The sequence below is a fragment of the Saccostrea echinata genome, unplaced genomic scaffold (genome assembly GCF_033153115.1).
Source record: "Saccostrea echinata isolate AGI-Se365-2 ecotype Australia unplaced genomic scaffold, CSIRO_AGI_Sech_v1 ptg000045l, whole genome shotgun sequence".
Classification (NCBI taxonomy): domain Eukaryota; kingdom Metazoa; phylum Mollusca; class Bivalvia; order Ostreida; family Ostreidae; genus Saccostrea; species Saccostrea echinata.
The window spans coordinates 2,584,380-2,609,583 of NW_026889794.1; the positions used below are offsets into that span (position 1 = coordinate 2,584,380).

Here is a 25,204-nt window from a genome sequence, read left to right on the forward strand (position 1 = left end):
TATTGGAATGACGAACACTGACAATAATTGTATCAAAATAAATAATGAAAAGTAGTTCGGTTACTAAAATCGACATTACATTCATCGGAAAATGAACAGACAAAAGATCTCCGTAAAAATACATTAGTTCAAAGTGATGAAAGTAAGGAAAATTGATCTTAGGCATTGTTACGTCATCATGTACTTATTATGATATAGGAGCTGAAGTATCAGTTTGTAGAAACATCCAGTCAATATCAACTATTGCAACGTCATTATACTATATTGACGTTTTAGAGAAAATTGTTTCCAATTTTTGAAACATCATATGCTTTATTTTTTGGAAGCTTAACTTGAAATATAGAAACACCCAGTTAGCTGGTCAGTATGTTGTTGCATACTTGACCACATGATCTATACTTTTAGCCAATCATGCAGACAGGTGAGAATATCGAAAAATGATAAAATATTTTAAAATTTCAAAAATACTTGCTCTATTTTAATTATTCCGTATTTCAGTAGATCTGTCGACAGGGGATGCTTACTCCTCCATGGGACCTGATCCCACTTCTAATGTTTTTAGAGGTCCGTGTTTGCTCTGCTCCCGATTTGTAATGTTTCGATGGACTTTTGAACTTGATTTCTTTTCGTTATCTCCATATTTCATCTGGCCGTTTACTTATAAAAAGTATAAATGTATTCTATTAAATTTCTGCATCTGCCAGTTTATTAATTTTACCAGAAGGATTTCACCATTTTACCTCGGTTCAGTACTTTCAGTCCTTTATAATTTTCGTTCTCTGCTTTTCGGGTCTTCTCTGGATTCACCTTTGTAATATATTGTGACGTCAATGTACTTCCCCTAGCGACTCTGTTATTTAGATATGGCGGCAGATATTTTTTTGCCGAGTAAGCGAAGACAGACTGAGTGATAAAATGATAGACCCACTGTAAAAAAGGTAAAAACAGACATTTTTGACTACCGGAAAAACATAAAAAGACTAAATAAATCAGTAAATAAAAAATGCTTTCATTTATTATACTATTAGATCTAACGTTAGTATCTGAGTATCATGAAAGTCAAATGGTTATAAAATTCGCTGCAACTATTTTATAGTTTTTCAAGTTTATAAAAGGTAACTCCTCTGAAAGTATCCTCTTATGATCTTTGCCATAAATACACAAGCATTTAAGCGAAAAACCACCATCTTTTGACACTATTAAAATAAATGTTTATTTTGATTTCTTTTCCTTCTCTTATAACTGGTTTAATTTACACATTGATTTCGTCATCATTGAATATACTAGCTGCTGCATTTGCATATTAGTTTTAATTAATTCTTTTTTATTTCAAATATGTAATGAGGGTGTATGCATAAATTTGTACTGTACGTAAGTTAGCTGAATTTCTTAATTAGCTCTCAGGAAAATTTTAGGTTGTGGGACATGTGAACTGAAAATTTTACTTAGAGCTACAGTTTAGCATCTGTGCATCATTATCCTTTAGTTTCCCTCTAGGTTCCATGGTAGCCAGTGTTTTTGGTAAACACACGCATTGCGGATGTAGTCATGACCAAGAAATACCAGCATCGAACTTCCTCAGGGGGTAAAACTACAAACATCAAAACTCTAGAACAGCAGCCAGCAAAATTTGCAACTGCAATCTGTCCTCTGAACTTAGAAGAGCAGAAAGAGCGGTTTCTGAAGCATGGAAGGCTACCAAAGTTTGTTTTAAAAGGCTCTGAAGAAGAAATAGAAAACTTGTACAATAAAGCTAGCAATCAGATAAGGTTTGAGCTGTTTGGAGAAGCTGAGCATATACTTAAGGTTGTGAAGGAAAAATATGGGGATGGTCATGATTATTTGGAGGCTATGCATGGGAAAAAAATTACCAAAGATGAGGCGAATAATATTCTCCTAGAGTATCTCAAGGAAAACAAACTAGATGGAGCGATGAGCATTATATGGTGTACTAATTTAGCTTCAAGGTATCTATGATGAAATTTGTTCTAATTTATATTCATTCAAGCATTATGATGAATTTTATGTACATTAAGATTTGTTTTGGTCATTGTCCTATGATCAATGTGGAGCCATTATTGGTATATTAACAAAAATATTAAGTATAAACATGGCCATTAAGAATAGTTAAGCTGTTCTTCAAAATTTTGAAACACCTTTGCTTTCAACTTACTACGTTATCTTCTTGTTTTCAAGTGCAAAAATGATGTGGGTCGGTCCTCATGCTAAATACAACAAACCAGAGGCTAGGAGTTACTCTTTCTGGATAAAGAACACAGAGGATAACAACTTTTTAAGAGAATGGGGTATCAGATGTCTTGCAGACCATGAAATAGGAACACATTTTGTATCCTGATGAAAATTTATAGTGTTTTAATTTCAATTTGAAAGGGAGAGATTTCATTGCAGTTATCATTGACACTGAAAGCTGAGTAAAACTAGCTCCAAGATTTCATTTTAAAAATAAAAACATGCATGGGTGAAATACTGCCATCTTCTCTAAAAAGTTTTGATAAGATTTATAGCAGAATATTTGATTTAATAAAAAATGATAATATACAATTATGGACTTCAGTGTAGGTCAATATGTGGTTATAAGGACTCATGGCAATTGATATTGACCGAAGACACAAAAAGTGATAGTGACCAAGCCTGCGAGGTCGCTATCATTTTCTGTGTCTGAGGTCAATATCAATTGCCATGAGTCCTTATAACCATATATTGATCATTCACTGAAGTCATAATAGTTATATTATATAATCACTCAAAGTGAATGCACTGACACAGTCCTAACTGAACAGACTTGGCTGTCATTACGTCACAATGGTTAAAACACGCTTCTTATATTATGACATCACGTTTTACGTAACTTTAGTGCAACCGAACGGTGTGTCGTGCGATATCATTTTCCAGACGCGCTTTCGCGTTATCAAAAAAGGAGGAATATCACATTACATCCTTTCAGCCAATGAAAATTACGAAAATAATCTTGTATAATATTTGTTATTGAAGTCTATGATGTGGAAAAATGATCAACACTCAAGCCTTGTTAACTCAGGTCATTTAATATTTGAGCTTTAACCAGTATGCATTGACAGAGACCTAATCCTTTTTTTATATATAAATGCACCTTTCCTTAACCTATCAGTTTCGATCTTTTAATGATGGCTTGCAGCCTTGGTTTATGGACAGGAAGAGGTTTGGAGTTCGAGGTCTGGGGAGTTTAGAACAGCTGCGTACAGAGGAAGGACTTGCCTGTATAAATACCGTACTGAATGCCAGAGTTCGGTATCTTTGGAGCTCAGCTCTTCAGTACTGTAAGCATTTTTTGATCTAAATGTAATGTAATATGTAATAACCAAATGAGCACATTTTTTTAACATCAAGGTTTATCTCCATCCTAAATCTTTTTCTTCCTTAATTCTTAAATTATTCTACCTAAAGTTTTGCATCAGTAATTTAAAAATAGATACTCAATATTTCTTAAAGGAAGTATAAGCATATATGACTATATGAATTAATGAACACTTAATGTGTCGAAAGAAGAAAATGGCTTAAAGGATGTAAGAAGAAAAACTTAAACATCTTGGGTTTGGGGGATCAAAACAATCATGAACCAATAAAAAAGTAAATATTTGAGTAATACTATATTTCCTCTTGATTTATGCACTACAGTGATCCTTTTAAATATTTGCAAAAAGCAAATAATTATGATTTCAGATGCAGCCTGTAAAGCAGCAGAAATGACGTTTAAACAACTGTTTGATCACCTAGCTATGTTTGTCAAGAGTCCAGATCATAGATGGCGCCTCTGCATGAGAATAAAGCGAGGACTGATAGATCCAAATGATTTAGGAGGATATGGAAAAGACCAGTGCTATTTTGAAGGTATCTTAATACTTTTAATTTTTGAATCAATCTCATATTTTTTAGAATTTAAAAAAAAAATATTTTCCATAATTTTAATTGCTCGTTAATTGAATAAACATGGTAATGAGATATTGTAGATTCCTTATTTTACCAGAGTACTTAATATCACAAAATGCTTCTTAGACGTCAAATAGCAAGAATAATAATTCGCAATTGGACAGTTGATCAAAAGACTTCATGGATTTAAGAACCATAAAAATAAAAGCGAATAATTTTATTTAGCAAGTGCTGCTTCTCGCGAAATTATGCAATAATTATTATACAAATGTACATGTATTAAGGAATCTACATTAAGAGATTCACTGGTAAAGATGATATCATAGGGCTTTCAAAAGGTAATAAAATATTTTTAATTACATATTACTTTTATTTTAGGTGCAGTGGAAATATTACGCAACATAGACAACATAGATTTTCAAGTTCTGATGTGTGGGAAAATGTGTGTGGATGAAGTAAGCCGGTGTAAACGATTAGCAAGGCAAGACTGTCTCCGTATGCCAGCATTTATGAAAAATGAGACAAAATACAAAAAGAATCTCAAGGCTATTGCAAATTTGAATGGCTTGAATACTGTTCAACCACGTGTTCATCCCCCATTAGCTTATATACAACGTCTAAAAAGGGGGCGAAGAATTGGCCCTGAAAACTCTCGTAAGGTGAGGAAAAAATATAGAAAGGGGAAAGGTAATAAATTTCGGGTTAAGGGTCAGAGTTCAGAAAGTTTTTCATCTGAAGCTACAGAGAGCGAATGTGAAGAGGGTAGTTGCACTAGTCTACATTCTAAGGCTGAAGTTCAGGAGACCCCTGAAGGGCAGAAAAAGCAGAGATTTTTGACCGAGTCCAGTGCTGATAGTGGCATTTCATCTGACCTTGACCTACCTCAACATGATGCAGGTCTAGATCCCTTTGAAGCGAAACTAGAAACATCTTGTAACAATAATGCAATTTTTAATGATTTGCCTCAAATTTGTCCGCCATCTTGTTCATCTGCTGGATCCATGTCTGGATCCGTCTGGAGTCTGAAGTCCGTAACAACCAACACAAACAGCAATGTCTGCACTACCGTCATCCACCAGGACCAGAGCCCTGAACAGTGGAGCAGTCGGTCTGAGGTAACACTGCATGCCTCGTGGTCTGAAAGTCGATTGTCTGGGTTTTCTTTTCTAACTGACTTTGGTGTGAAAAAGTTGAAGTCTATTTACCCTGGCTCTGTTTATAGAAATTCAGATTCTCCAGACTTGTGCTCTAATGTTGTCAAAACTGTTTGTGAATCTGGTAGAGAAAATTTCATATATCCTGAAAAATATAATCTATTAGACAGTTTAGATAATATTCGATCTTCCAAATCAGTGACAGAAAATCCATTTACATCATGTGTTCAGAACGAGAGGCAGATTTCCTCTTCTCCACCTCCCAAATTGTTAACAAGGAGGGCAAAGTCAGCTTCCAATAGATTACATTCTAATCCTACAAATATAGAGCCAAAATAGTAACAGCATCTCACAATTCTGGAGAAAAATGAATTGATACACTTTAAAGGGAGACCACTCCACATTTCAGCGACACAAGATCTTGAATTTTTATAATTTTGGTGAGAATTGTTGAACTTAACACTGCATGGCTGTGACGGTGAAATTATGACCACATTTAATCACCTCTGAAGTGTTTTGGGTTTCATTTAATTGTTCAGTTTTACCATTGAAATCAAATAAACTTGAAAATTTAATTTGCAGCTAATTTTATACACTGAAATTTCAGTTTTTATTGAGTGTTTTTTTTTTTTTACCTCTGTTTTTCATTCAAAGAGGTTTTAGCAGTAACTGTAGTCTAGTCAATGAAAAATGCATTTCTTTTATTTTTTAAAAAAAATTTTACTTACAGTAAATTACATGATCAGTCAAACAATTATTTGACATTTGCTTCAGAATGTTAAAGTAATCCATCCATGGTAGCTCATATGTACACTTTTTTCTTTCTCCTTCATCAAAAAGAATGAAATCCTGTTTCTTTTTTTTTTCTTGCATAACTTAAGTTGAAAATTAAAGTCCTACATTGAATGAGTCAATCACTTTTGTTTCAAAACACTATCAAACCAATATTGAAATATAAATCCCCAACTTTAAAAAAAAAAACTTTTTAAAACTTGATTTTCTTTTATAAATGAGGAAAAATTCTGTTTCAACATTTTTTTTAAATTACACATTTTTAAAATCTGTATTGGAACATTGCAGAGTAATTTTCAAACATGTGATGTTAGTTCATCCAAGTCATTTTGGGTAAGTTTATACATGTACATTTATTTTTAAATTACCAAATAACATTTTTTGGTTAATTTTGGAATGTAGAATCCATGTAATATATAGGTTGGAAAAGGGAATGTTTACTAAAGTTTGGCAGAAATAGTAAGACTTTTTATGTAGAATTTCTTTTTCTCTCATGTGGTTACTTGTGAAATTATCTGAAACTTTTTTTTCCTGTGGTGCTTTGTGTCTTTACTGTACTTTATCTACATTGTTGTACTAAAAAAAAACAAAGATCATGACTATGCTTTAAAATTAATCATCATTACTGTAGTTTCTCAATTAAGATTTTTAAACTTTTTTTTTATCTATTATCCTGACCAGTACTTGTTTCTTTTCCCAACTTTTCTTAACTCTTAAGGTCCCATTTAAAATACTGCTGATTTAAAGCTTAAAACTACAAAATTCTAAAGAAGATTATCTTATACTTCTACTCAGGAAGCTAGCTTACTATAAAAGGTTTGTCATCTTTCTTCATCTTTTCTATTCCAAAAAAATCCAATGAAAAAAATTTTTAAAATGTTTTCATTCTTTTATTATAATCTAAAGTATTAGCAAAGAATTGTTAGATAAATAATTGGAGGAAACTTCAGGATCAAAGCAAGTCAAATCATATGTATGTAGCTTTTATTTTCTTTTCATACCTTTATACTTAATGGTTTTGTGATACTGGGTAATCTGATAATATATCTTGTTTCATCTGATATTCATGTTAAATTTCCATATTGCCAACAATTACAAAGCTGTCATTATAATATTTTATTTTTTAATTTTATTTTTTGAAATTAGCATATATATGTACTATAATACTTCATGCATGGGTTAGTTATATTTTTGAAAAATGTATATTTAAAAAGTTAATCTTTTTTATAATGTTGACTGGATCGAGACTTTAATGATATACATGTATAAGTATCATGTAAGTAGAGAGCATGAGTATACATATTTTATACTGCATTTTCATACTGATTGAAAAGCCTTGTTTTTGTACTTTCAGAATTTGTATTTAATTATAAATGTTTTATATTATAGTGTTTTTAGTTAAACTTCCTTTTTTTTATAGGTATTAAAAACAAAATTAACATCATATACATATTTTGTAAAACTAATTCATTGAGGTTTTTATGGCTTCAAGTTGATACTTAATCCTGAAATATCAGTGTCATACAGCTACAGAAATGTGATTATTTTTAAAATTTTGTTTATAGAATTTTTGAAAAAAATTATTTTGATTAATTTTTATTTAAGTAAAGATAAAGTAAAATTTTGCAAAAATCCACAATAATCACATTTCTATTGTTTTAAGAAATGAGCCATTGAATTGTTAATTGTTATTGCATGTTTGAACTAAATGTGTTGAATCGAATGTTTAGATGCTTTGGGGATGCAGTAAATGTTGAAATTAACAAGGAGTGTGTCACTTACGTTTTGTTAAAGTTAACATTTTATGCTTTAATAACCATTGCTCATAAGCCTAAAACAGGGTTATACTTGAAACATTAATACGTAAATTATTTGATGGAATAATAAATGTTAATAATATTTTTAAAATGAAAATAAAATGCCATTGAATTATTGATCAATCATTTGCACACAATTTGGGGCACTTATTAACACAAAATCTAAATAAAGAGCCTTTCATTTCTTTTTCAGAAAATAAGCTGTTGGCCACTACGATTGTTATGCAAGTAGGTGGTTGTGAAATTTTTGTTACAGACTGTAGGAGCCAGACTGTTGAGTGTGGTAGTGATATTTTTGCTACAGCCTGTAGGAGCAAAGTTCTTAATCTCGCTTTTTCTAAAGTCATGGAAAAGAAAATTACCCAAAAGTTCTAAAACATGAAAAATTACTGCCAGAATGTATTGTTTGGTTGGGTACAATATGCTAGCTTATATTCCCATTGTGAATAATGAAGACAAAACAGTAAGTAATCTGAGGGCGTAATTTATCAAAAGTAAAAAAAAAAATATGGACTAGCTTACTACTTACTTTATCAGTATATTGACAAAAATTTTATTAAAGGTAGACTAATTTTTCGTGAAGAATTTTTAATAATAGGATTAACTCATGCCCCAGATCCAGATCTTTATAAGGCAATGTGAAATGATCAATTTTTTTCTACACAGTTTGGTAAAACTCCAGAAAAATATACATGAATGTTTGTACTAAGTCATACATGTATTACCAAATGATGTTTCATGATGTAAAAGCTAGTCTTCTAGATCTTTTATTTTTATAAATATATATATATATATATATATATATACATCTTTTATTTACCGGTAATCTTCATGAATAATTTTGAATTATTTGGAATTAAGGGTAAGACAAGTTATTTATACATATATCAGAAGAAATTTAGAGAAATCAATATTTATAGAATGTTTAACATTTTTGTGGTAGTGTTAAATGGCATAAACAGAAATTTTCCTGGTAAAGATCTCTTAGTGCCTACATGTAACTTGTGCAGTAACTTCACCCCTAATATACAATATATCATAATTTAGATGAATATTTCACTAATGTGCCAAAGTTTGTCAGCATTTTAATCTTTATTTATTAAAATGTGCAAGCCATGCAGTAGTAACATTTTAACCATTTTTTTTTTTTTTTTTTCAATTTACAGAAAGTAAAATTAGTTTAAATAAATAGTGCCTAATTTAATTGATTTACCTCCACCCATTCTGTTATAGCCATGAGTTACCAAAGATCGAAAAACTCCCACCCATTGAGGGGCACCGGAATTAACCTTCTCCCATTATATAAGCATCCCATTTGTTTGTGTGCCATGACATTTTTTTTTTATACAAAGTAAGCTGTGATATCCACTTATGTTTTATTTTCATGTATTCACTAGACAGTTTAAAAGTTGTGTTATCCACTTTAGTGATTAAGCTATATCCACTTAGTGTTTAAGTGATATCCACTTTAGTGTTTAAGCTATATCCACTTAAATGTTTAAATGATATCCAATTTGGTGTTTACTTCAGTGTTTAAGCTATATCCACTTTAGTGCTTAAGCTACATAAAAGGTTAAGTTATATCCACATTGATGATCAACTCCAATATGTATAGACTATATCCACTAAAGTGTGCTAAATCTGTGACATCCACTTACCAACTGTGATATCCACTACAGTGTTTACAGACTGTGTTATCCAGTTTAGTGTTTGTTTTTCAACATGTACTCAGAATCAAAGGGTCTCATTTTTTTCTTGTTATTTGTCAAATTGTGTGCAAATGGTGTAGTTGTTTTACTGTTGTCATTATTAGACTTAATTTTATAGTAGCACTATTTTTTTTTAGTGTGAAATTTGTTAACTTCATATTTTGTTATTAATTTTGTTATGTTACCGCGGGTACTAGTTCATTCCAACTCCAATCCTGGTTTGGATATGTTTGTTTGGGTGTCAGAATCTCTCATGAATTGTTTTCAGACGATGCATTAATTTTAGAAGTATCAAAGAATCACTATTTTATTATTGAATGCATTCTTCTGAACATATGCTATTATACAGAATAGGGATATTTAAAAACCTTGTTTATGATAACATTTTAAGACCTTCAATTGTTTTCTTTTTGATAATGATTGTTAGATTATTCACAAAAATTTGTGTGCATTTCAAAATGTAATAATCTTAATATAACAAGTAATTTAAATGTACATTTAAGGTACCTAAGTTTTTAAATATTGTTTTGTATTTACTTCAGTAGAGTGAGGGGGGGGGGGGGGGGGGTAGAGATCTTTAGTGCTTAAAAATACATGTCTATCATAGCCATTGACTTAAGGTTTTGCATGTACTTTTAATGCAGTTTTAGATTTACATTGGTAGCAAAGTACAGAGGTAATATAATGCCAATAAAACATAGTCAAAGTCAAAAGTGTTGCATTTATGTTCAATATGATTTCAAATATTATTAGGTATAGAGAGTTACTGCCCTTTATTCGCAACTTGAATGGAATAAACAAATGAATCAGTATTTGGTTCCTAAATGGAAAAGCTTGCTAATTTGGATTGCTTTGATTAAAAAGGTAGTTTGTTCCACACAACATTGAAAGATTTAATGAGGACTTGAAAATCAAGCACATAAATTGGGACCCCTGGGTCTGGGGTTCAAGTCCAAATAATTAATATCTGATGTTTCATGAAAAAATTTAAGGACACATGATACTAGTACAAACAAAAAAAATGGATGCAATGGATTGGTATATATTTTAAATTTATTTTAGTGGTAATTGATGCATACATCAGATTTGTAAAATATTAAGAAATTGTGAACTTTCTGTGATGTTCAAATTTTCCATTTTTTTGGAATCACCTTTACAAATTTATACAAATTTTTACCACTTTATAGGACAATATAGGACATTATTGAATAACTTAAAAAAAAACCTTTTTGTAGCTAAACTTATTCATTTTACTTATGTAAATATAGATTTAGTTGTAAATTTCATGATTTTGAAAAAAAAATTGTATCATCTGGCCTTAACTTGTAAAAATGCAAATTATCCATAACCTTTTCTATAGATTGCACGTTCCAGGTGTTTGAAATCAAAATTATAAATAATAAAAAACCAAAACAAACAAACAAAAACGAAATTTAATACATAAAAGATGGGCACAGATGTGTTAATTATTCCAACATAAATATGCATTACTTTATATCCTACAAAGTAAACATTTTCCTTCCTTGAAAATGTACAAGTCCACTATAACGGAATCAAAAGATGCACCTTAGAGATTGTACATACAGGCTTTAAAGTATTTTGACAAAAGTAAATTCCAGGTCCATTCTAAGCACTCTTTTCTATTGTTTCTGCTGAATTTTCGGGACTAGTCTCAGACACCAGTTTGTCGTGTGAATGTAACTTGACAGCGTGAAGTCCGTAATTTATACCTGTCTGGCTGATCCAGTTCCACCTCCGGGTCAGTGGGTTGTACATCATTCCATGGATCAAGGTCGTGGAAAATCCACCTGAAATGTGTTGTTGTTTGTATGATTGCTATTTTTTAAATACCGGTAATTCCTCTCTTTCCCAAACCATGACACAGGTTATATTCTAATGGTGGAAATTTCATTCTTTGATTTGTGAGCATTACTTTGAAATTACATGAATTTAATACAGTAACTATGGCCTTCAGGTTGATCAAATAAATTTCTCAATCTTGCATGCTTCTACATACATGGTCAAAACTGTGAACAGTCACACATACAAAAGAAAAAAATCAGATTTGCTCAATTTTCAATCTTTGAAGCATAAATATATAGAAACTCGTATTGAAAACTGCACTATGTTTTATTATAAGCTTGACTCTTACTCTTATCCAACAGAAACTGTAAGTCTTCAGGTGAGATGAACTTTTCCCAGTCATGGGTGCCTATTGGAACTAAACGTAACAAATACTCAGCTGCTAATACTCCTGCCATATAGGAGATGGCTGTTTTATTAATTGTAGTCAAGAAAATGGATCCTCCAGGCTACAAAATAAGAGATATTTTTTCAGAAATGTCCAAGAATGAAATGGTGATACTGCGATAAAGACTGTAAAATATTAATATGATTTTTCTTTAACAGACATATCTTCTGATTTGATGTCATGAAGTATTTTTGTCTGGATCAGAAGATAAAGTAGATGCTGCTCATGCAAGTGCCTAAATAAATCATGGTTAGCTCTCTAAACCATACAGCTATCCAGGAGGGTGGGGTATAATAAGATATACAGGTACATGTAGTATAAACATTCCTAAGTCAAAGCGCTTTATTGGAAATGTAAACCCATTAGGTTAGATGTAAAAAGCAAATGCCACGATACATACGTCTTATATTTAATTGAATTATATAATTCAAATATATTTTGACCCCCCCCCCCCCCGAAAAAAAAAATCAAAATAGGCCTTACCTTTATGATTTTACAGCATGATGTTAGAAAGGTGTCAATATTTGATACGTGTTCTACCACCTCTGAAGCCACAACTGCATCAAATGCCTCCTCGTTTGTTCCGACTAAATCCTCCACAGTTGCTTGGATGTATTTAACTGTCCCACAAATAGCTGGATCATCCTCTAAATGGGCTTGAGCCACTTTAATGTTATCCTCCACCATGTCAACGCCAATCACATTTGCCCCAAGTCTTGCCAGTGCCTAGAAATTAAATAATAATAATTATCTTTATTCAGGAATATTTACATTCCGTGTAATTTTCTTTATGAAATCCATTGGAAATCTACAACATTCAAACCCCTATAACACACACGAATCCTTGTCACTGCACGATAGAATTTACAGCAGTAACTATATGCTTTTTTAATACTCTAGGAACATGAAAATGTATATTGTTTTGGCTCAATTTAATTAGAAAGAATAACCCTATTAAATTATTGTAAAAATGTAACAATTGTATGTTTAAAATTAATTTGTCCTTTTTTCCCCTCGAAATATTTATTTGCGTTAATCTAACTTTCCACGTCACAACAGCTCTATTAAGCACACCAGTTCTGAAAAGTGCTAAATTCATAATAAAGAATGAAATTGACAATTTATATGAAGAGAGAAAATAAGAGAATGTAAATATAAGCATTAAATTCTTATTTTTGGATTTGTCTGTTCTATAAAAGCACCTGTCCGACTGTCCGTGCCAACAAATTATCATGCCGCACTAATGTGTGGTATTCAATTTGTCGGCCAGGTGCTATGACATCCAAAAATAAGAATTCAATTAATGCTTAAATAGGCAATGAACATTGTGGTGTGATTGATATACACAAAGAAAACAAATAAATATATGAAACATCTTTTTATCAAAATAAAAAAAAGAAACAAAATGTATTTCATATCTACCTCTGATAAAATGCCACCACCACTCCCAGCATCTAAAATTTGTTGACCAATTAAAGGTTTTGTGTGTAATGGAGGTGGCTGGTCTTGTTTTTCTACTAAAGAGTCTCTTATCCACGGAACTCTCAGTGCATTGAGGGCATGAAGAGCCTGGAATTCTCCAACCTCATTCCACCAGGTATGTGACAGTTTTTTAAATTTTTCGTGCTCCTCTTCATCTATTGTGGTTTGGGCGATAGGACGTGCATGGGTCCATCTTTTGTTATGACCGCAATGTCTGTCAGTAATTATTATAGATGTTTTTAAGAATACATGCATTAATGAAAAAGAGCTTCAGGCATGTATCATATCACATAATCTAATCTAACAGTAACCAGGTCTGGCACAATCTCTTGATTTAGCTATATAGCTTGAATTAGCTATATAGCTTTATTAAGCTATTCAAAATACATGTGTAGCTTGATAAAGTTATTTATTTGCAGTTTTTCACCAAAAAGTTTATTGTAAGAAATAAACAAAAAGTCGAAAGTATTTAACTATTCTATGTACTATGGGCTATCAAAAAAGCAACCCAGATCAAATATGGTTCTAACATTGCAGCTTTTGAATACTTTTAAGCAAAAGATGTATTTCTATTGTTTGAAAAACTGTCCACCACCTTGTGTGCGTTGAGGCGTGGATAAGAATGATTGCTACACATTGTGCTGAATTGGCAATCAATTATTTTGTTGACCATAATTTATCTCCTTTATAGCGAGCGCAGCAAGCAGCGCGAAGCGAGCTCAATATACTTACGTGTAAGAACAGAGGAAATTCGGAATGAAATCTGTTCATACGTCAGGCAAATTTTCTGGTGCAACATTCCCAGAATTCCTTCGCTACCAGGGTTCCATGCGAAATTCTTACAAAACATACAAAAGACCAAGGATAATTATTCATTACAGAGAGATACGTTTACTTTTCTTTCTTTGCAGAGAGCTTAAAAGAAACAAAAAATAATTACATCTACTCTACAACGTTATTATTGCACAAGATCTTTAGTCTCATTCAACCAGACGCTCGGGAGTGTCGGCTGTCTCCGTAAATTCCGACGTTATGTGATGTCACAGTCTAGATTGTGTCTCTTGCGGTCTGATGTTTGAAGAGGCGGATCAAGTGTAAGCTGCTATAGCTTTTTGGTGGTACAACTGCGCTCGCCCCAACGGTCACACCGTTAAACATATTTATTTCAAAACAGAAGTAACTGTGTGGTCACAAATCAAATGCTTTATATAGCCCCAAAACTTTTAGAAATTTGGGTACAAAGTCTCTCAAGAAGACATAATTTGATGAGTGATTTTTACATAGAAGAGTTCAAGGTTGAATACTATCACTGTGTACATCAAGATGCAACTTTTTATACAATCTAAAAAATATAACACATTTAAGAAAAAGCTATGATCAAATAGCTAAATCGAGTTTTTTGAATAGCTGATAATGCCTAACCTTGATATTGACATAAACTGTCCTAGACATCTCTTGCAAAACATGATTGAAAGTTACCGGAAATAAAAATGGCACCCTAAATCACTTGTTTTACAATCACAGTAGCCTTTTTTGTCCCGAAAAAGTTTTCTTAATCTAACTGTTCAGTAACGTTAGTTTGTTGAATTTTGAATTCAGATTATACTGTCATCTGTCATTTGCTTGAAATATATCATTTATTTTCTTTCAGTTTATTTTAAAGATAATTTTCTACAGTCCGGATTATTATAGTTTGTGAACATGGGGTCGATGTATTGGCAATTGCTCCATACCCTCTAGTGACGATTGCATGCAGAAAATGGCCGACTGAAAAAGGTTAAACTAAAGCAAACGTTCGTTACGTTGTAGCATGCGAACTTTCATGCGAAAAATCTTTGGACAATTTTAATGGTAATATTGTAGAGTATTACTTACTTTTCTAGATGGTTTTAACAGGCTTTTCCTCACGGACTGGTATCGTGATCACTATTTACAAAGCACTGTAAGGCGCCCAAAGAGGCTATAGTGTAGTTTGCAGGTTCCAGCACAATCTCTTATTTTAGCTACATAGCAGGAATTAGCTATATACTGTATTAAGATATTTAGAATAGCTTGATAAAGCTATTTATATGCAGTTCTCAAAAATGTCTTTGTAAGAAATAGAAAAAAAGTCGCAGTGTAAGGAATAGACAAAAAGTCGCACTCAGCAACTCAGCAGTATTTGCAGCTTTTGGATTCTTTTAAGAAAAAGACGTATTTTGTTTGTTTGGATAACTACACCACACTGTACTTTGAGGTGTGGCAATAGTCACGGGCAATGTTAAACGGGTTAGGCAGAGACCACCAAATGGTGGTTTAACCCGTTTGGTATTGGACTGGAGTCTGAATTTACCAGGTCCAGGAAAATCACTATATTTAGCTATATAGCTTAATTTACCTATATAGATTTATTTACCTATATAATATAGCTTTATTTAGCTATTTTAGAATAAGTTTCTGTTTTATGAAAAGCAAACAAAAAGTCGCATGAAAATTATGGCTGATATTTTTTTAAAAAGGTTTGATAAAAACAACCTAGGGCATAGATAGTAAAAACATTGCCTCTTTTAAACACTTTTTAACCAAAAAATGCATCTCTATTGTTTGGATAGCTGTCCATTACTGGAAGTGCAATGAGGCATGACTAAGTGTGATTGCCTTGCATTGTGCTGAATTATTACCAATCAATTATCTTGTTGAACAAAACTGCTTTTCTTTGTTAAAGTAGCTGCTTATTCACAGATTAACTGTTATACATAGCTCCAAAACTTTTAGATCTTTGATTGCAATTGCACAAAAGGAGAAACAATTTTAAAAGTGGGTTTTTGGTGAATTGTTTTCAGTCCATTTCAAAGTTGAAAACTAATACTGCCTCATTATGCGACTTTTTGTCTGCTTTTCATAAAACAGAAATTTACTCTGAAATAGCTAATTAAAGCTATATTATATAGGTAAATAAAGCTATATAGGTAGATTTAGCTATATAGCTAAATATAGTGATTTTCCTAGACCTGTTTACGGATAATTTGGGAGAGAAAAATCGTTTTGTTTGATTCTATGGAATTTAAATTTTGTGGAATAAAATATAGACATTTATTGGTGCTATGAAAGAAAAAAATTCGGAAATTCAACATGGAATTTTTTTGCACAGTGTCGTTCAAATAATTTAAAAAATCGTCACCCACATATTCAGGTGCAACATTTCTATACTTTTACTTAAAAAGAAAAATTCCCTCATTCCTAAATGTTATTGCAACTGTCAATCATGTTGCTAACTTTCTATTTCAATGATTGGAATGACCAATTAAATAATTTAAACCCATAAAGAATGATGATCTTTCTTGAACCAGGTCAGAAGTCTGATTTGAGGTACATTAGTGTCAATTTTCAATTAAGAAATAAAAGAAAAGATGAAGTTTTTGGTTTTACTTTGCTTATTTTTGTATGGGATGGCTTAATTCTTTATCAAATAGGATATACAGGGAGATAAGGGTACAACTTGTTTGAAAATGATTTTCTTAGAATAAAAACAAGAATAATTTTAACTTTCACTTTGTAAATCTTGTATTCAAAATCATTGGTCAAATATACTAGAATCACCATAAATATGCATACTGAACTTCAAAAGTTTGCACAGAATTTGCAACTTTATCCTAAAAGATATTAAAAATAAATATTACAATCAAATCTAGAAAAAATTAATATTATTGCAGTGAGTGCCAACCATACCAATAAGGTATAAGGAGCTTGCGTTTAACAGGATTTTATAGAGATTACTACTGATGAAGATCAGAATATCAATTAAAGGTTAACTTATCAAAAATTAAACCTCTGGATAAAATGGAGTTTATCTAACAAAAAAGTATTTTTTTTTTCATTAATTGAGTAAGAAGTTTGGCTGTGAGGTACAGCTTTCAGTATCGTTTTTACCAAGTTTCGCAGAAATTCCACATGGAAAATTGACCGAAATGTTTTAATGGTGTGAGGAACTGTTTACTAAAGTTCCCTGATGCCTATGCAAATGCACCTATGCTTTATTTAAATAAAAATTGGATTCAAATAAAATAAAAAAGACAACCATTTGGTCAGTAATTTTGTCTCTGATGTGGGCGATTGACCACCAGATGGGGGTTGAAAGGATCTAGCTACCCAAAAGTTGAACTACTTGTTAATTTTTAGCTCTACTGGTCAGAGACCAGAAGAGCTTATGCGATAGTAAGGTGTCCGGCGTCTGTCCGTCTGTCTGTCTGTCTGTCCGTCTGTCTGTAAACAATTTTTCAAAATGCTACTCCTCCTACAGTTTTGGTCCGATTTCAATATAACTTGGCACACAAGTAGACTACACTAAGATACATAATTTAGTGCATCGGTTTTTGATTTCGATGGACGGTGTTGCCATGGTTACTAAAAATAGAAATTTCTGTGACATTCCTTCAAAACGCTACTTCTCCTACAGTTTTGGTTCCGATTTCAATATAACTTGGCTTACAAGTAGACAACACTAAGATACATAATTTAGTGCATCGGTTTTTGATTTCGTTGGACAGTGTTGCCATGGTTACTAAAAATAGAAATTTCTGTGAAATTCCTTTAAAACGCTACTCCTCCTACAGTTTTGGTCCGATTTCAATATAATTAGGCATACAAGAAGACTATACTAAGATACATAATTTATTGCATCGGTTTTTGAATTCAATGGACGGTGTTGCCATGGTTACTAAAAATAGAAATTTCTGTGAAATTCCTTTTAAACACTACTCCTGCTTCAGTTTTAGTCTGCTTCTAATATAATTAGGCATACAAGAAGACTATACTAAGATACATAATTTATTGCATTGGTTTTTGAATTCGATGGACAGTGTTGCCATGGTTACTTAAAATAGAAATTTTTGTGAAATTCCCATTAAACGTTACTCCTCCTACAATTTTGGTCTGATTTCAATCTAATTTGGCACACAGAATACACTACGATACATAATATGTATTTCTGTTTTTTTTATTTGGGTGAGTGGTGTTGTCATTTTTACTGAAAATAGAAATTTCCGTGAAATACTTTCAAAACGCTACTCCTCCTACAGTTTTTATTGGATTTCAATATAACTTGGCACAGAAGTAGACTACATTAAGATACATAAGATACATAATTCTATTCATTGTTGCATGTTGCAATGTTTCAAATCCAAGTGCTACTTTTCTTTTGTTATACAAACAGACCAGTAGAGCTACAGTCTCATCAGAGACTTCTGGTTTTCTTTTTAAGGTTTTTGGATAGGAATTGGGTTTTCAAAATGTGGGCCAATCCATGGGGCAGTGGGCCCATCCAGCAGGCAGCATTTCAAGGGATGCCCATTGATCAAGGTAATTAAGGCAGCACATTGATAATGAAATTGGGGGGGGGGATTTATAACAATTTGCAAACCATTATAATCTTTATTTTCTTCATCATTTGAAGCTGGCAGTTCAATTTTATTTGGTTTACAAATTGTTATATAATTTTTCTTTTTTGAATGCTTTAAGACAAATTTTTGGAAAATGACAAATGAGAGACAAATCCAGTAGTCAGTGTGTCTTAAAAAAATTGAGATTGCTTACCAATTGAAAAAAAAAAGTTTTTAAGATTTAGATGGATATGTAATTCTCTTTCTCTGCTTTTAGTTGATTGGGCTGCACTTGCAAAGCAGTGGATTCAACAGAGAGAAAATGTAGCAGAGCCACCACCCTCCATGTCGATGAGTGCGGCTCCCCCACCTCCACCTCCCCCAGCCAATGGGGGCACCGGAGGGGATGATATGGACATTGAAGGAGACAATGAGAATAATTCTCAAGACTCTAACTCCTACGGTAATATGCCAGTTTATCAGAGTCAAGGTAAATTTAGTTGCTTTATAAGAAATATTTTATTGTTTTTCTTTTGTCTGTATGAGAGTAAATTACATTTAATTTGAATTTTAAGCATTGAAAGGATGAAAACCCTTCTACTTAAAATTTGTACTTTTATTAATATATCAATGATAAATGATAATACACTAACTACAAAATCTGACAAAAGATTACAACATATATCAGTTCAAAGAGTTTTCAGTCCTCTTTTTAGTAGTAAGGTAAATAGGAATGGCAGTGCATGATTTTTTTTGTATTTTATTACAGATTACAACCAGCAAGGATGGGGATGGACAGGGCTTCCCAACTGGAACATGAATATGGCAACAGGGTGGGGGGTGAATATGGGGGAAGGCAAGGTATTGTGTAGTCTTTATATGGCATCATTTATTATTTCAATGATGATAATTAATTACGCGGGTGAGTTAAGGCTAGGTATAGGCATTTCTATGCAAACAATCTAATTAATATGCTTAAGGACTATTTCTATTATACAGAGAAAGTTAAAACTTATTGTCTAATACATACCTGGTATCAACGACATGAGAAAGCCAGTACACATTATGATGTCATATTATGACATCATTGTACTTTACTACACAAGATTATAATGGAGATCAACAAAAATCCTTCGGCGCAAGGGCATGCTCTATTTGATTTAACTTAAACAAGGTATATTAAGAAGCAAAATATTCCAAAGTTTGCTGGTATTGCTGCACAAATATCAACAGCTCATTTGTATAATTTCTATTTGTAAAGTTTTAAGTTGAATAAGGGTAGAAATGTACAATCCGGCATAAGTTTTCTCAAATTCCGATCAAAAGAAAAAATACCTAGGATTTGTGCAGCAGTTTTATTAATCGATAGAATATTCTTCTTAGCATTATACAATTTTTATGTAAAAAAGATAGGATAATCCCTTGTGCCAAAGCTGTTTTGTTGATGTGTTTTATTACCTCCAGTAGGTAAGATCAGTCATAATGTGACGTCATAATGTGTAATGGCTATAACATATCGTGGGTACTAAGTATGCATAAGAAAATAAATCAACACTTTCTCTGAATAATAAATATACCTTAAAATTATGCTTTTTATGCTCATTTGCATAGAAACGCCTATACCTAGCCTTAACTCACATGCGTAATGGTTAATTCAAGAACATTATATGGCAGTATCTAAATCTATGGAAACTACATGAAATAAACATAAAGTAATGAAACAAAAGTTAAAAGGATTTTTTTAATAAAAACTGTAGACCTACATGTAGATAATGATAAGAACAATGGCGGGAATTTGATTTTATACCCATTTTCAGGGCATTTGTACACTGATAAAAATTATCCTTTTTTCCCACCAGAATCCACAGAGTTTTGACTATTCCCACCAGGGAAATTTCCCACCAGCCTTTGATTACAATCATGGAGGAGATCAGTATAATTACCAAGTATGTTGTTTCAGTATATTGTATATGCTATTGTTTAGGGAAAAAAATCCATTCATTCATTCATTTGTGAATAAATATTTTTACTCGCAGCAGAATGGCACACTGGCATTAATTCTTGTGGACCATGAAACCAGGGCTACTTGGAAATTCACATACATATAGCTAAGTTGTTTTACCAACTTGTACTGAAGAGTGATATGAAATTTTTATTTTTAGGGTGGTGGTGATAATTACAATCAGTTCTGGGAGGGAGATGAAGACTCCCAACACAGCAGATCCTTCAGAAGCAACCACCAAGGAGGTCGGTACCCCACTCCCCCAGGGACCGACGAGGACAGCAGTGGATTGGGTATGTCATCGTCCATCATGTCGAAAAAACATCTCTGTATGCAATGTGGTACTTCAAACAACATAAATTTGATCAACAGAGGTTTTTTTTTTTTTTAAATTTTGCATTAAACAAAATTGATATCTGGATTTTGTTTTAGCTAATTTCAAGTTTAATAATACTTTTTACATTCTTCAACTTTTGTAGATGCTGCTAAAAGGAAAACTCTTCCAGCATGGATAAGAGAAGGGTTAGAGAAAATGGAGAGAGAAAAACAGAAGAAAATGGAGAAAGAAAGATTAGAAAGAGAGAAAGAGGAAGCTGATAAACAGCGAGAGGAAATAGAGAAGGAAGTAATGGAAGACACGAATGACGGACAGCCACACATCCCAAAAAAGAGCAGATTTGTAAGAGTTTCCATTAAAATACATATGGTAATGTTGTATAAGTATAACATTATAAAGGTTCGTGTGTGATATTTATATATAGGAATAGATAAAAGTATTGAGTTTTATACAATAGAAACATTTGATGAGGAGTATATTTCTTAGGGGTCTATTTGATCCACTTGATAGAATGTACAATAATAAGTGTAATGAGAATTGATATTTATGACTGCATACATGTTGAAGGATTCGGATGATGAAGGGGATAGAGGATCTGTATCGCCAGCTCCTGTCAAGGACAGGTCAAGGTCACCAGAACAGGTAAAAAAGAGAAGCCCTTCCCCGCAGGCATTTAAATCTGAGGAAGAGAAACAGATGGAGTTTGTGAGTATTTCATACCAAAACTTTCAAAAAACTACATGTTGACACATTTTGATGTTCTTTCTCATTTACATGCATCTAAAGATCAAGATAGCACTCTTCCATGATAAAAGAAGCATTTGAACTTTCATGAAAACTACTTTTTTTAGATGATGAAAGTGAGAAAAATGCTGACAGAAATACTTTTGGATGTGACCAACACGGAAATTGAAAGTGTTTGCAAAGAAGTGGTCCGCAAAGAGAAATCTAAAGCTGCCAAAGGTAGAAATGAGAAAGCATTGAAAAATCTACTTTTGTGGTATTTTGGTAAAGGCCTAAAGACCTATTTTGTGCTGTTTGATCTGTATACTCTATGCAATATGTGCCAAAAATTCCAATGGTTGAACTTTTGTAATGGAAACTCTGCTGTGTGCATAAAATTAAATGTGGCACATGAGGTAACGTTATACTTAAAGACTGTCAAATTCAACTATCAAATAAAAATAGAACCTTTACTGAGGATGTTTTCTATACAACAGTTGATATTATTTAGATACCATAAATATTTGCAAAAGCATTCTGCAAAAATGCACTGTTTACATCTGGGCTAGGTAAAAAATTGTTAGTGGAGATATGACATCTAGAATCTTGCATCTGAAGTTCTTAGATTTTTATGGCTAGAATAATACTTTCATGAATTTGCAACAAAGAAGTATAACTTTTTTGTTTCCTCCAAAGGAGAAGAAATTTCATACACAATGTAATTATGGGCTTAATTTGAAACATTCCTAGCCTGGGTGTTCTAATTATTTTGTCTTTCAGGTGATATAATTCAGATTATTTTCACAGCTCAAAGAACATGTAAGGGGAGATAATTCCCCTATCCAGCCTCTTTAATTGTATAGATATTGAGTTTTATGATGAGGAACTAATCATGTTTGTATAATTGTACAAAAAGCTCCAGCAAAGCAGCTCACCAAGTCTACTGCTTTAGCATCTTTGACTGGCTTGGGTAAGTAACTGCTGATTTTATTAATTGCTTGAAAGTGATAGACAATCAATTGTCCTTCCTTGTAAACAAATTGATTGCAAAAAGTGCAAATCTCAGTCAGGTAGTATTTTTTTCTATTTATTTCCTAATTTTCAAATCAGCTAGTTGTTCAGTGCCCTATAATAGGAGTTCAGCATTACTGAAAAAAAGTCTTGAGTGACAGAGCATGTTTTAAAATAGGAACCTCTTTGTTTCAGTACAATTGTTGCTATGATTCCTTTTCACCCAAATCAGAGTAGTCAAGAATTTCAAAAAAAAAAAATCTTTAATTAAAAAAATAAAACATATTGATTAAATTACATGTATGTCTCATTTTCATGTTAAGAAAAAAAACACGAGATGCAAAACATGGCATAATTAATAAATAAGAAACAGCTATTTCTATCAATTACTGTAATATCACTAAATTTCATGGGGGTTAAGTTTTGTTGTTTGTGTAGTATGAAGAGACCCATAAATTCAAGTCCACCACAAAGTGTTAAAATTTTAAACTAAGAATCTACACCTCTCCAACCATAAAAGCAAATCCCTAATATTTTTTCCTTAAACCATCAATATTTTATCCTTCAAAAGTATATGCTTTACAGTATGCAATATTCAAGAAATACATTTTGAAGGGAAGTAACTGTATCACAAAGCATGTTGACAAAGACTATACTAATAGTCATCATGATATAATAGAGAGTTTTAAGATGTTTTGACATACTGCCCATTTAAGTAGGCATTAAAAGTACTAGTGGTATAAAATTGAGTTTATTAGTCAGAAAATCTTATGAAGTAAATTTTCAATTTCTCAGAAATATTGACTGAGTTGTAATTCGTATTGTTGTGTGATAGTCCAGTGGTGTTGTAGGACTGGCAGGATATGGCAGTGACAGTGATGAGGAGGAGGAGGAAGAAGAAGAGGAGCCAGACTCAGACGAGGATCTCGAGGAGCGGATCCGACAAAAGAAGGAGGCATTTGAACGCAAAATTAAAGAGCAGGGCATTTATGATGAAGACGAATTAGGTAACAACAATGGTCTCTCAGCTGGTGGTCTATTCTTTTAACAGTAATGTTATGAAAAAAATGTCATTATGGCCTACATGTACATACAATTGACATATCATCGAATTTTAACTTACAGAGCCAGAAGCACCAAAAATCTTTAAAGACCCAATTTCGGACAAGCACAGCTACCCTTTTCAAAACAAATATAATGGAATTCCTGGACTAGATGTGAAATCCGAAGCTGAACACAGCACTGAAACCAAAAATCAGTCAAAAGATTCAAAAGTAAAGGTTGAGCGTTCAAAAGATAAAGCTAAGAGAGTTAAGAAAAGTAGGACTTCCTCTAGTAGTAGTTCTAGTTCCACTGGGAGTTCAAGTGATTCTGATTCTGACAGTTCTAATAGTTCCTCTAGTTCTTCCAGTTCTTCAAGTGACTCTGACAGTTCTGTCAGTGAGAAAAGAAAGAAAAGTAGGAAAAAGAAAAAGGGGTCTGGGGGTTCTTCATCTAAAGTGTCAGAAAAGGGTAAGAGTCGGGATAAGAGTAGCAGTAAGTCAGAAAAACATAAAGACCGAGAATCTGACTATGTAAAGGAAAAGGAGAGGAGGAGAAGTAAGGGGGAGGAGTTAGACAGAAGTTATAGTAGGGATTATGATAGGCAGAGTAGCAGAGAAGACAAGAGTAAAAAGAGGAGAGATTCACGCAAAGATAGTTCTCGAGTGTCTCGTGACAGAAGTGATAGTAGGGATCGTGATTCTGAAAAAAAGAAGTCAAAGAGAAGTAGAAGCAGGTCAAGGTCAAGAGAGAGGTATAGAAATAGGTCAAGGGATAGAGGGAAGCATGATAGGAGCACTAGTAGGGAAAGGGAAAAGAGACGTAGAAGTAGGTCAAGGGAAAGGAGGAGGAGCAGAAGTAGGTCAAGGGAAAGGAGGAATAGTAGAAGTAGGTCAAGGGATAGGAGGAGGAGTAGAAGTAGGTCAAGGGGAAGGGATAGTCGTAGGCGTAGTGACAAATACCAGGATGATGAAAAGGAAACATCACGTCGCTCTTTGGACTCTAAAAATAGCAAATCCAAGTCCAAGAAAAGGAGAAGGTCAAGGTCACATTCAGACAGTGAGGATCGATTAAAGAGCAAGCACAAAAAGTCAGGAAAGAATCGCTCAAGGAGTCCCTCTGAAGAAACCAGATCCAGCAGTCACAAAAAGTCTGGTGGCGGTAAGAAGTCGAGACACAGGTCTAACTCCAGCTCAAGGTGGGAAAACCTCATCTTACTTTTTCTTATGTCCACTGTTGGTGCTTTTTTTCTTAGCTTATGCAGAGTTGGTTTTTCTAAGTGTTGTATTTATGCTATGTACAAATATATAGTTTTTATAGGAAGTAAAGTAAAGTGCATTGTAGGTTTAAAAAAGGAATTAGGTTGCTGTGTAATGTTCACAGGAAATTTTCTTTTTTTACAGGTCCCGATCCCCTAAACGGAAGTAAAGAGAATAATGAATTCATCCAGTTGCAGTTTCTTCATCACATGATTCTTGTTATGCATTTTACAGAATAGATTTTTTTGACTTTGTGCCATGTGTTAATTTTTTTTTTTCAACATACAATATAACATAATATAATGTGTAATGCTTTTAGTGCATGCCCAAGACGCCTGCAGG

At 32.7% G+C, this 25,204-nt stretch overlaps 3 protein-coding genes across 6 annotated transcripts; 2 read left to right on the top strand and 1 right to left on the bottom strand.

Annotated features, from left to right (window-relative positions):
• Positions 1–857: 857 nt before the first annotated feature.
• On the top strand, positions 858–10,112 carry LOC133201768 (microtubule-associated tyrosine carboxypeptidase-like). 4 transcript variants are annotated; one of them, XM_061337569.1, is made up of 8 exons: positions 858–938; positions 1,487–1,967; positions 2,197–2,347; positions 3,149–3,317; positions 3,721–3,888; positions 4,306–4,586; positions 7,884–7,918; positions 8,924–10,112. In XM_061337569.1, the coding sequence occupies exons 2-8, from the start codon at positions 1,549–1,551 to the stop codon at positions 8,976–8,978; spliced, it is 1,278 nt and encodes a 425-aa protein (XP_061193553.1). In that variant the 5' UTR covers positions 858–938; positions 1,487–1,548; the 3' UTR covers positions 8,979–10,112. The 4 variants fall into 4 exon arrangements, with proteins under 4 accessions (XP_061193553.1, XP_061193554.1, XP_061193551.1 ...); XM_061337570.1 differs by having other exon boundaries at positions 7,884–10,112; XM_061337567.1 differs by lacking the exons at positions 7,884–7,918; positions 8,924–10,112 and having other exon boundaries at positions 4,306–6,623.
• A 742-nt stretch (positions 10,113–10,854) lies between these two features.
• On the bottom strand, positions 10,855–14,636 carry LOC133201556 (ubiquinone biosynthesis O-methyltransferase, mitochondrial-like). Its single transcript, XM_061337356.1, has 5 exons — positions 14,555–14,636; positions 13,073–13,346; positions 12,134–12,376; positions 11,552–11,711; positions 10,855–11,207 (listed from the first exon to the last, which is right to left on the bottom strand). Exons 1-5 carry the CDS (start codon positions 14,596–14,598, stop codon positions 11,026–11,028), a joined length of 903 nt encoding a protein of 300 aa, XP_061193340.1. The 5' UTR covers positions 14,599–14,636; the 3' UTR covers positions 10,855–11,025.
• A 260-nt stretch (positions 14,637–14,896) lies between these two features.
• Positions 14,897–25,116, top strand: LOC133201769 (arginine/serine-rich protein PNISR-like). Its single transcript, XM_061337571.1, has 13 exons — positions 14,897–14,983; positions 18,372–18,469; positions 18,767–18,979; positions 19,259–19,350; positions 20,349–20,435; positions 20,652–20,784; positions 20,971–21,170; positions 21,396–21,533; positions 21,680–21,791; positions 22,468–22,521; positions 23,414–23,569; positions 23,688–24,801; positions 25,007–25,116. The coding sequence occupies exons 2-13, from the start codon at positions 18,400–18,402 to the stop codon at positions 25,029–25,031; spliced, it is 2,394 nt and encodes a 797-aa protein (XP_061193555.1). The 5' UTR covers positions 14,897–14,983; positions 18,372–18,399; the 3' UTR covers positions 25,032–25,116.
• Positions 25,117–25,204: the final 88 nt, after the last annotated feature.